The sequence below is a fragment of the Heterodontus francisci genome, chromosome 20, assembly GCF_036365525.1.
Source record: "Heterodontus francisci isolate sHetFra1 chromosome 20, sHetFra1.hap1, whole genome shotgun sequence".
Classification (NCBI taxonomy): domain Eukaryota; kingdom Metazoa; phylum Chordata; class Chondrichthyes; order Heterodontiformes; family Heterodontidae; genus Heterodontus; species Heterodontus francisci.
Window position 1 is genome coordinate 43,598,454 of NC_090390.1, and position 12,825 is coordinate 43,611,278.

The window sequence follows — 12,825 nt, forward strand, 5'->3', positions numbered from 1 at the left end:
CAAAATCAAGGTTTCCCCACGGTGAGGGCAAAGCCTCTGGTCAGATGTGGGTCCTTCACTGGCAGTAAGTGATTAGATGTTTCAGACCGTGTCTTGCCTGGATGTATCAACAGAAGTTCCTCAACTGATATCATGTCCTTCATCTTGGGTCAGAGGGGCTCAACTGAAACCTCCCTGAGCGAAATAAACCCCAATATTCTTGGCACCCTGACAATATCTTCTCACCCCATGCTGTGCCCGGCCTTCTCCTTGTGGAGCCGGAGCACCTAAGTGTTCTGCTTCCTTGTCAACCTCCACTTCCTTCTCCTCTCCAACTCCTTCTCCCCCTCTTCCTTCGATGAGCTATGTGGTTATATATCATCCTCCTCAATGTCCATACCTCCCTGGAGGGCCATGTTATAGAGGGTGCATCAGACCATCACAATGACTGAGATCCTTGCAGGAGGGTATTGGAGGGCACCACCCGAACAGTCCAGGCACCAGAATCGCAGCTTCAGAAGCCGATGGCCTGCTCAATGGTGATCCTAGACAGCAGGTGGCATTGGTTGTATCGCCTCTGGGACTCCGGTAGAGGGGTGAGTAGCCATCTCTTCAATGGATTTCCCTTGTCCCCTAGGATCCAACCATGCACTTTGGGAGTTGAAGTGAAGATCTGTGGCAAACTGGACTGCCAGGGGATGAAGGAGTCATGGCAGCTGTCAGGAAAGTGAGTGCACACATGAAGGAAGCTCTTGTTGTGGTCGCAGACCAGTTGAATATTGAGGGAGTGGAAGCCGTTTAAGTAGATAAGTTTCACTGGCTGGTCACTGCGTGCCTTGATGGGTGCAAATGATGTTGCCCTGCACCTGGGGGAATACAACGATGGCGGCAAAACCCAATGCCGTCTGTCCCTGCCAGGCCTCATTTGTCATGAAATGAATATACTGTCCAGCTCTGGTAAAGTGGGCATCAGTGGCCTATAAGATGCAGTGGTTTGCAGCTATTTGTGAAATTCCACTAAGGTCTACAGCTGATCCTTGGAAGGAGACAGAAATGAAGTTGTTCAAGGTCACAGTGACTTTGACAGCTACTGGAAGGGCATGGCAACCAGTTCTGTGAGATCTTCAGTGAGGAGGGCACTGATATCTGTGACTATCTGCCTGGAGAGTCACAATCTCCTGCGGCACTGGGTCTAGTTTATCTCCAGGTAACTCTGTCTTCGCTGGTAGATCCTATGCTGAGGGTATGGCTTCCATGTCCTTCCTGCCCCTCATGCCTCTTCCTTGCCTTCCTGATGTCTGGGGCTTTGTGCTTCTTGTGGAAGGTGCTGCCCTTCATCGGTATTGGGCTAAAAACCTGAGAGCTGTGCCCCCCATTGCCAGCTGCTGCCTTCCTTGTGGTCAGCTGGTTGTTCAATTGTCCTTGGCAGCCTTGCCTGCTGTTCTTTTGACCCCACGATGCCAGGAGGATGATGATCCACGGCAATGCTCGAGCACTGACTACGCACTGTGCCAAGGGCACCTGTCTACCAATATCCAATGTGCCCTCTGCACCACTGAAACTTTTATGGCTTCAGGGTAATTCCCTGATGGGCCAAGACTGGCTCCCCACTCTGAACCCATCTCTCTTCAACTAGTCTGCCCCAGACAGCATGTGTAACCCATGTGCCCCTGCAAAACTCTTTACACCAGCCACCCCTCCGCATCTCACTCCCCCATTAATGAGCTCTTAATGAGCTCTGCAAATATCTTAATTGGCCTTAATGGGGGATGTTGACAGGATCACAATCCTACCCTACCCCACCCTGGTGAACATATTTGGTGCTGGGAATGTTGTTGGGAAACCGGCATGCTGGCCAGTGCCGGCATTTGTGGGCCTCTGATCCTGACCTGGGTGGGGCCCAAAAATTCAGCTTGTGAAGTAGAGAGGGTCATAAGCCACATGGAACATTCAAACATGCATACGAACATACAAATTAGGAGCAGAAGTAAACCATTCGGCCCCTCTAGCCTTCTCCGCCATTCAATAAGATCATGGCTGATCTGTGTGTCTCGAATTCCACATTCCCATTTATCCCTGAAGGGAATTAGAGGTGGGATTGTGGGAACAGATCCTCATCATTATCCTCCCTCGAGCACCTGTGATAACAATCATTCGTATTTAACCATAAAGTGACCATTTTAAACCTCGAAAAATTTTAAATATTCTTCAAGAATGACACAATTAGCTCCAAGTTTGCTCACGGTCTGTGGCAAATACGGAAAGAAATCTGGGTAATGAGCATATTGGGGGTTGGACCCCCTAAGAGTCGGCCCCAAAGTTAAATTCCCTTTCAGGGTTGGTGGCAGGTGGTGGTTTCAAATCAGGCAGGGATGCCACATCCTCCACCTCAAACAAACTGCAAGCTGTTAAGACACTGGTGTTCTGCCGATTGGAGCTGTGTAGGTGGGGCCCACAACAACACCTTGCATTGATCTAGCACCTTTAACACAATAAAAAAAACACTCTCCCAGGAATTTTTCAGGGTTCTGTCACGACTTTCAGCATTCCAGAAGGAGACCAATTTCAAACTTAGTCAGCTCTTCTACGCCAGTCTTTGTGGCCTCTTAACTGGTGCTCAAGGTGCGCTGAAGCTGGCATAACTGCCCAGCTGTGGGATATGGTATGCTAATTGCCTGACTGCCTATGATAGAATGCCACCAAGAGTTGCTCGTCAACCTGTTTCCCACGTACTGCTTTGCTATGCCAAACTTTCTCGCAATCTTGCAGCTTTTTCAATGCATCTCATGCATGCCCATATTTCAGCGGAGAGAACATTCTACCTGCAACTTATAATTAAAAGCCTTGCCCACTCTCAGCCTTTCCTACAGGTTTATACATCAAACAAGTGTAACACAACATGGTCACTTACTGACACCAAGGATCGCCTTCAGGTTAGTCACATGGAAGGCAGCAATGAACCCTGTACTTTGGAAAATGCACCAGTGCAGTTATATTTGGTAGTGCTATTCAATGAGAAAGGAGATTGAAGTACTGCTCACGCCGACTGACATATGACAAAAATCTGCCTCCCATCGCAATTGGGCACTGAAGCACAAAGAGCAAACTTGAGGTAAATCTCACAGAATTGCACTAGGTGTTCACTGAAATAGTTTTACAGCAAAGTTAGGACTTCAGTGAGGCCAAGATAGGAAATGCACTGTCACATGATAAAATGTATTGGACTGCAGAATTGTATTCCAGTAGGAAATAGATGCAGGACCAGCTGCCCCAATTCTGTGATTCCCCTGCTACCCTGATGATGTTGCTTTGCGACACAGTGCCTCAGAAACCGTCTCGCCATGTCGCAGGAAATGGAAAGTCAAACTCCAAAACATCATCACAAGCAAGGATTGAATGGTTCGCCTCAGTTATTATAACCCCAAGCTTTATTCATAGTCATAAACTAAACAATAAAGTTATTTAGTAGTTACATGGAAGATCAACATGACAATATTTGAGCAGTAGACTGGTTCCCATTCTTCATAAGGAACAGAAGTTTTGTTATTCTGGGTATAATCAAACCCACATGGTCAAATATATATGTTGTGAAAAACATCACATCAGCATTGTAAGTCTCATCACAGCTATTAATTTAACACACTGTAATATAGGAATGGTATCAGACTTATAACCAGCTGATGGTTTAAAGTGCAGTGACACACTTTTTTACTTATCAGTATTCAAGAGCAAATGTGCAGATGGTTGCATTTTTAACAGTTGCCTTGAGTCACTAAGCAAAATTGACGCATAATCTTCCAAATTCACTAACAATATCTCAGGACCTATTAAGGAAGCCCTTAAGGTATCAGTTTCCCTCACTTTTCTCTGCATTAGGGATATTCTTCCTCTCCTGAAGTCACATTCTCATGCCAGGTACATTTCCAATGCTTTCAGCAGCCCTTTAGTACCCCATCCAAGCTTCCATTCTTCATGTATAAGATGAAAGGCTTGTTCAGGTCCATGGGGGATGGCACTGCTGAACCTAATCTCTATTCTTGTCTAATATTTATATTAGTGGAAACAAAAGCAAAATACTATGGATGCTGGAAATCTAAGGTAAAAACAGAAAATGATGGAAATATTTCCAGCATTAATTATGTAAATATGGACTTCCTGCAAGAGTCACAATCTGAATCCTGGCCAAATGTTTGCCTCCATGATCCAGAGAGACTGAGATGCTCTGCAGAGATTAGGGATTAAATGGAAGTCATCCAGGTATTTATGGTTCAGTGTAACACAGGCCGATGCATTGAGCCACTGAACTAGCAGAGGAGACTCTTTGAGGAATTTTGAACCAGTTCATATGAAATACCTAAAATGAAAAGAATACTTAACATGGTTTAAATTGTTTTATTTCAGAAAATAAATCCTAAACATATAAAAACATTACCCATCACAGGAACAACAGAATTCCTTAAACTTGATTTATTTCACACGTGAAAGATATCTCAGGCAGGTCTTTTTCACACATGGTGTAAATCGGGTGTTCTGCCATTCCCCCCAATGTATCTGCGATTTAATCACTGCAGAGAAATTTCTGCTGATTGAAAGAGCAGACACTCATGCACTTTAACCCCATTTATACAACAGTGCAATTTGTATTTGTTCTCAATTTGGAAATGTTTCACATTCTAACCTCCACCAAAAATGGTGCAGACTTATTTACTCAGATCTTTGTTCAGATAAAAACTCCCACCTCCTGATGCGAGGTTAAAGCCGGTTGGGATTCACTTTGATTAGATTCAGACTGATGTAAACAATCACCTTCAAATCCCTGCTACTTGCTGCCCCTGAGGAAACTTTCAGTGCATGAGTTAGGGGCTGATGTTTGATGTCATCTGGCATGTGAATTGCTTCAGGGCAGAGGTGAGTGTAAATGCTGAACTATCACATTCAGTTTGGATCAACTCTGATTTGCTATGAATACTATTGCCAAGTGTAAAACAGCCTTTAGGCCACTTAACCATTCTCTTTGCCACAGAAACATTCATAGCAATGCCCCAAAGGTACTATTTTGGTAGACTAGCTCCTTATCAATATAATACACAGCCTTTATGGCTTCCAAACAGAAATCATACAAAAGCACTGTATATAAAAAAAAATGTTATGGCTTCCAAAAGCAGTGGGAACAACTTTGATTTTTGTCACTTTGGAAACACTTATAACATCAAACAATCCAGGAAACTGGGAGAGAAAGTGTTCTTTTTACTAGAGAAACCCTAAACTACAGAGTTATTTCTTCATTTGGCCCATTAGATGAATGGATGCCTGCAGCAAAAATTGTTGCTTGTGGGATCCACTATATAAAATCAATAATTAACATGTGGTTAAATAATACATACAATTCAGAGATTTTAAAAGATCTTCTGCCCTTTCAATTTCCTCCTTTTCTGAAAGTATTAGCTTCTGCTGTGGTATGGTGTTAGTAGCCAACCAAACGTAGAAACCAACGGTCAGTATTTTACATTGACAATCAAAAAGCAACATATACAATGTCCACTTCCTCTTCACACTCTTCCTAGTGTTACTGGAAGTGATTCATTCCACTGTTTACTGTAGGTGAGAATTCTCGTGAAGACAGGAATTCTGACCAACAGTACACAGTGATCCTGACCACTTCCATTAATAGTAGAAACGGCAATGAAGGCAGAGGGGTCCAGTCCAATCCAGTCCATTAGTGGCAGGTCTCAGGTAGGACTAGGACTGAGGGAAGGTGGAGGAGGGGGAAGGAGAATAAATGACAATGAAGGGAAGGGGAAGTAGTGGGGAGCAAATACTGCTTTTTGGAAGAGAACATTACAACAGTGCGGTCAATTATCTAACAGAATGCTTCTTGTGGCCAGGCACCGGCTCTAAAAGTCTCCAAAGTAACAGAGAGCACTTTGGTTTTTCAACCAGTGGAGAAAGAAAACATTGACACTTAAATGGCACAGTGGTAATTGATCCCAGAGGAATTGAATACCTCAGCAAACGTTGCCCTCTGGTCACTGCAGGGATTTAAAAAAAAATGAATGCACAATTTTCTATCTGAATATTGGTAACTCCTCTCAGAGTGTCAGTGCACTGTTCCAAGCTCCATCTCTTCAGGGAGGCCTGATGACTGTGTTGTGCTGCTACCGATGAGGGAGCCTGGCCCAAATATTCTAATTGAAGACAGGATTTGGAGCACAGGGTGTGGAATTTCACAGTGGTGGGTGGAAGTCCTGAACTTCAGTCACCCTGAACAGGTTCACAGGAGGAAAGAAGAGTGGTGCCAACAAAGGGCAACAACTTTAGAACAACATCATGAAAGGGAAGATTATTCAAAGATAGAACTGTTTCTTCTGAATATATTGTTTTACTGAGGTCAAGGTTCAGTGGACTCATTGGGGGAAATTTTGAGTTTGGGTGAAAGCATTAAACAGGGAATATCTATTTAGCTGCCTGTTATACATCTCTCCCATCTTTCATTTCCATTAAAGTCAGTGTGGTAAATATTGTACTCAATATACAAGCTGCAATAAGTAATTTCATTGTGTAGCATTGTGCTGAATTATCTGAAGTTCTGTATTAACAGTCATAACATTAATAAATCGTCATGGTAGTGATAGCTGGGATAGTCAGACAGATTTAGTGTGGAAAAATACAATGAGCCAATCAAATTTCAGCAACTAACTCTAGCCTTGTTTTCTGCTTACAGGTAGAGAAACTTGATGGGCATTTCTAGAACTAACAATACATGCTGTAAGAGGCAAATCAAATACGCACCTCAACCCCATTGTTTTGCCGAAATACTTCTTGGTTAAAGTAATCAAAAAGCTTCTTTTCTAGTTGAAGCACCACCTTTAGTAGAGATAAAAAAAAACATTGAAATTCAATTTCCACATCACACAGATGAAGGCACACAACAAATTTTTCCACTGCATATAAGGCATACCTTCCGATCGTTCTTTGATTCACGGAAAATTAACTTGTTTATTTGATTGGTGTCTGCCGCTCGGATAGTTTGCATTGTTGCTGATGCACAGAGTGTCTAAAATCATTAAAACAAGAGTTGGTAAAGGAGATGCAACAAATAAATATTCAGCTTGTTTGGGTTACTTGGTACACTTTCAATATTTGGCATGGAGTGACCAAAAGTAATATAATAAAACATTAATTAAACATTGACCTCACTGGCTTTTATCTTTACTCAGCGGTCAACAGATTTTTTTTTTAATAAAGTAAACAAGGCTACGGGCCAAGTGCAGGAATATGGGATTAGAATAGTTGGGTGCTGGATGGCCGGCACAGACACAATGGGCCGAAGGGCCTGTTTCTGTGCTGTATAACTCTATGACTCTATAGAAGCAGCAGTTCCATTTGGAATTCTCAAGTTTAAGATCAGTGGCAAAAAATACATTTATTCATTCAGCTGGAAACATTTCAATTAAAATCATCTAACAAAGTCAAAAAGGGTTAAGGATGTTTTTACATCAGTTTGGTGAGCCAGAATACAAATTATTTAATATGCTTTGCGTCTGTGTATTGTGCGAGAAGACAAGTAGCTGTACTGTATACAATGGGGAAGAAATTCATCTGGGCTCATTTTCAGGCCCAAAATCACAAATAGAACAAATAGAAACACAATTAGAACATGCCCCAACTGGGAGGTGTGAGACCCACAAATGTGTCACTAAATTACCTCAGTAAGCTGCTGGCCTGTACTGCCTCCATAGGCAGCTTACCCAGGACAATTTGTTGTGCCACTTGCCTTGCCAGAAGAGGCAAGAAGTTAAGTCCTGGGAGGAGGGCTGGAGCAGTATCTGGGGAATTGGCAGAGAACTACCACTCCTTGTGGCTTTACAGGAACAATTTCAAAATTACTTACCTTTTGTTGGCAACAGCTTATCCTGCAGCAATTTCTACCAGTGTGCCTAAAACAGGAGTTAGGCCCCCTTCATATGTAAATGAGGGGGTCTGATACCTGTTTTAGGTAACTGCCAGGAATGCCTGAAAAATTGCACAACCCAAAATTTGGTCGACCTCTTTTAGGCATCCTTTGGACACAAACATTCAATCCAAAATTTGCCCTCGTTGCACCCAGACCAACGAGGTCCAATTTCTACCCCGTTATCTGGCACTTCCAGTGCAGGTTTGACACGTGAAAAAAAGAGAACCGTATGATTTTAACTTCCCGAATGCTCTTCTGTCCTTTCTCTATGAGATTGCCAAATTAACCAATCACTTTTATTTTTGTTTAGACGAGGGTCTCTTCTGTTATAATGAATTAAAAGGCAAGGACACATTGAATGCAGATCTAAAAGCCCAGATAGTCACAGAGCAGTAATCCCAGCAGGTACGTTACGATTATGGTTGGCACTGAACGCCACTGCCGACCTTGCTAAAGTTAGTGGGTCAGGGGGAGGTGCTTCCATGTGAAGGCCTTTGATGGTGTGGGGGTACATCTATGACATCTTCCCAAACAGGACCATAGAAATGCTGGAGAATGCGGAGTCCCAGGTCCCTCCAGGAAATTCTGTGCCCATATCCGGGGGCCAAATAAAAAAAAAACATCAACTTCTCCCTCCTCCAACCTTTGGAGTTCAGGCCACGATCTGCCTTGGACCTCAAGGAGGGCCAAGTTCCACCCATCAGGATGCCATTATGCCTCATCTCACTGAGTGTACTGGCCTCCAAATTGACCCCTTTGAGGCTGAAGTAGTAAAACCTCCCAGCCTAGGGCAACTCCACCTTTGATCCTGCCTCTGCACTAGTGGTCTTGTATGTTGTGGATGGAAGCTCGACCTCTCAACAAGGGCACTGGACACTCCACCCTAAGAGTGTCTGGGTCATGCTACAAACTTGCCAGAGTTATTGTGGAAACCTTCTGGAATGGTCAAACAATTTCAGGGCCACAAACTGTTGCAAGGTCCATGATCTGCACACATGTGGAATTAAATGTTTAAAGGTACTGATTGTTTGGAACCACATAGGTTAATACTGCAAATAGATTAGCTCACTTTGTGACAGGCTGCATGCTGAAATCCTATAAAAGAACTGTATACCAATAGCTAAAATTCCATCTGTAACGACACTGTCTTTAGATGTTGATCATGGCATGGATTTAGCGATGGCAATGCCATTAAATGTCAAGTAGAGATTGTTATATTCTCTCTTGTTGGAGATGATCATTGCTTGGCACTTGTGCAGCATAATGTTACTTGCCACTTATTAGCTCAAAACTGAATGTTGTCCGGGTCTTGTTGCATGTGAGCACGGGCTGCTTCAGTATCTGAGGAGATTCGCATGGTGCTGAACACTGTGCAACACTACAGATGGAATTAGAAATACTCTGGCCAATCATCTCAGTCCCAGGACATCACTGCAGGAGTTCCTCAGGGTAGTGCCCTAGGCCCAACCATCTTCATCTGCTTTGTCAATGACCTTCCTTCCATCATAAGGTCAGAAGTGGGGGTGTTCACTGATGATTGCACAGTGTTCAGCACCATTCGAATCTCCTCAGATACTGAAGCAGTCCGTGCTCACATGCAACATGAGTAATGAGATATATGAATTTCAATGCCAGTGTGATGCTAGGTATATAGGCCATACATCCCTGTCATACTAGGCCCTCACCTGCCAAGAAAGATGCACATCAATTTTGTCATTAACATTGATTTTTAACTGTTGTTGGAGCAAGGAAATGTCTTGTTAAACAGATCAGCCGTGGCTGGAAAAAAACATTAACATACTAACAGACATCGAAGGTGAGGAAGCGCATTCCAGGGCCTGCTAAGGAGGATACAATCCACAAGGGCCAGGACTGGTTAGACCAGCTGGTCACATGACTACCTGGCTATTCCAGGGTTTTCTTTTGAACTGGCTACAGAGGTTTGAAGGCAGAAAGTCTGTTTGCTCCTGAACTGAGAAGATCTCTCTCCTGTCTGCTCCCATCTCTTTCTCACAAGCCTTTGAATTAATTGAAGACACATGAACCCCAAGAGAGAAAAGTCTCCTACAACGAACAAGGTTTAAGAAGGATACTAGGCCCCAATGAAAAGCAAGATCTACCTACAATCAAGGACTCTACAGTGAGATCGAAGAAACATAATAACAACTCTTCAGATATTGCCTCAAACCTTTCCACTCTATTTTTTTTCTGCCCTCTCTTTTTCTATTTGCATGCGTATATCACGTATGCATGCTGGTGTGGGCGCGTCATGTATCTGTAGGGGTCAACCGAATTAGAGTTTAAGTTGAATAAATTTCAACTTTTCTTCCTTAAACCTAAGAAAGCCAGTTTGTGCTGGTTTATTTGCCTTATAATTGGAAAGCGGTGAACAAGGATTCACCTAGGCGGAGCTAAAAACACTGTGTGTTTAAAATTAAACCCTGTTATGGTAAGACCAGTTGAAGGCTGAGAGGGACCCCTGGACACCTTTCTCACCTGGTCGTAACAGTCCCAAAGATTGGTGGCCCGTATCAAACAACATGTCCCTTCTGCTGCCCGCAACAGGCAAGGTACTGGCTGCACCCAACCAGCCTGTGCTTGCAAAACTCAAAACACAGTGTCAAACATTAGATTCTACGATTGGACAACATTTGCTAAATAATCCTCAGTGTGCTAAGAATTACGTTGACAACCAATTTAAAATTGTCAGTTGGGCTCGCAGTGTGGAGCATTCGCACGTACTGGAAGCTACCTATATTAATACAGAGGGCCCTGTTCTTTGCAGACAGAAATAACATGTACACACATTGCACCTGTTTTAGCTAAACAAAATAAGTGACAGCCATTTGCTGGTTCATTCCTCAAGGCAATGCCTTGACCAATCAGAGTCAAGCTGCCTGGTTTAAATTTCAAACAAAGCTTGGCAGTTAACAGTCAGTCACCATAACTGGTGCATTCTCCATGGCAATGCCTCGACCAATCAGAGTCCACTTGCCAACCCAATCAGCACTCTCTTCTCATACAGTATAAACATTGCTTTCCCTTACATTGGTATTCTAGCAAATTGTCCTGATGAGTGCAAGAGAAAAACCTTCAACAAAATATCTCTATTTTCAGCAAACTGAAGATGTGGCCATATTGATAATCCATTCAAATAAATAATGGCATGTTCATACATCCCTTGTGATTTCAGTTACTTCTTTCTGTCCTTGGTTTTGTATGCACAATGCTCAGCATTTTAATCACAAAAATAAAACTTCGTTAAATGAATATTTTTCGTCAGTAGTTACAGTAGAGAAAGAAAATGTTGTCGAGGAAAATACTGAGATTCAGACCACGAGGTTCACAAGGAGGAGGTGTTATCAATTTTGGAAAGTGTGAAAATAGATAAGTCCCCTGGGCCAGATGGGATTTATCCTAGGATTCTCTGGGAAGCCAGGGAGGAGATTGCAGAGCCTTTGTCCTTGATCTTTATGTCGTCATTGTCGACAGGAATAGTGCCGGAGGACTGGAGGATAGCAAATGTTGTCCCCTTGTTCAAGAAGGGGAGTAGAGACAGCCCTGGTAATTATAGACCTGTGAGCCTTACTTCGATTGTGGGTAAAATGTTGGAAAAGGTTATAAGAGACAGGATTTATAATCATCTTGAAAAGAATAAGTTCATTAGCGATAGTCAGCACGGTTTTGTGAAGGGTAGGTCGTGCCTCACAAACCTTATTGAGTTTTTCGAGAAGGTGACCAAACAGGTGGATGAGGGTAAAGCAGTGGATGTGGCGTATATGGATTTCAGTAAGGCGTTTGATAAGGTTCCCCACGGTAGGCTATTGCAGAAAATACGGAAGTATGGGGTTGAAGGTGATTTAGAGCTTTGGATCAGAAATTGGCTAGCTGAAAGAAGACAGAGGGAGGTGGTTGATGGCAAATGTTCATCCTGGAGTTTAGTTACTAGTGGTGTACCGCAAGGATCTGTTTTGGGGCCACTGCTGTTTGTCATTTTTATAAATGACCTGGAAGAGGGTGTAGAAGGGTGGGTTAGTAAATTTGAGGATGACACGAAGGTCGGTGGAGTTGTGGATAGTGCCGAAGGATGTCGTAGGGTACAGAGGGACATAGATAGGCTGCAGAGCTGGGCTGAGAGATGGCAAATGGAGTTTAATGCGGAAAAGTGTGAGGTGATTCACTTTGGAAGGAGTAACAGGAATGCAGAGTACTGGGCTAATGGGAAGATTCTTGGTAGTGTAGATGAGCAGAGAGATCTTGGTGTCCAGGTACATAAATCCCTGAAAGTTGCTACCCAGGTTAATAGGGCTGTTAAGAAGGCATATGGTGTGTTAGCTTTTATTAGTAGGGGGATCGAGTTTCGGAGCCACGAGGTCATGCTGCAGCTGTACAAAACTCTGGTGAGGCCGCACCTGGAGTATTGCGTGCAGTTCTGGTCACCGCATTATGGGAAGGATGTGGAAGCTTTGGAAAGGGTGCAGAGGAGACTTACTAGGATGTTGCCTGGTATGGAGGGAAGGTCTTACAAGGAAAGGCTGAGGGACTTGAGGTTGTTTTCGTTGGAGAGAAGGAGGAGGAGAGGTGACTTAATAGAGACATATAAGATAATCAGAGGGTTAGATAGGGTGGATAGTGAGAACCTTTTTCCTCGGATGGTGATGGCAAACACGAGGGGACATAGCTTTAAGTTGAGGGGTGATAGATATAGGACAGATGTTAGAGGTAGTTTCTTTACTCAGAGAGTAGTAGGGGCGTGGAATGCCCTGCCTGCAACAGTAGTAGACTCACCAACTTTAAGGTGGTCATTGGATAGACATATGGATGAAAATGGAATAGTGTAGGTCAGATGGTTTCACAGGTCGGCGCAACATCGAGGGCCGAAGGGCCTGTAC

The 12,825-nt window shown here is 43.4% G+C and overlaps 1 protein-coding gene across 1 annotated transcript in view; it reads right to left on the reverse strand.

Annotated features, from left to right (window-relative positions):
- Positions 1–12,825, reverse strand: part of inpp5a (inositol polyphosphate-5-phosphatase A) — a 621,533-nt gene that overhangs the window by 91,778 nt on the left and 516,930 nt on the right. The window contains exons 10-11 of the mRNA XM_068052673.1: positions 6,938–7,033; positions 6,769–6,843 (exon numbers count right to left, since the gene is read on the reverse strand). Coding sequence (XP_067908774.1) covers positions 6,769–6,843; positions 6,938–7,033 — 171 coding nt within the window. The remainder of the gene's footprint in view (positions 1–6,768; positions 6,844–6,937; positions 7,034–12,825) is intronic.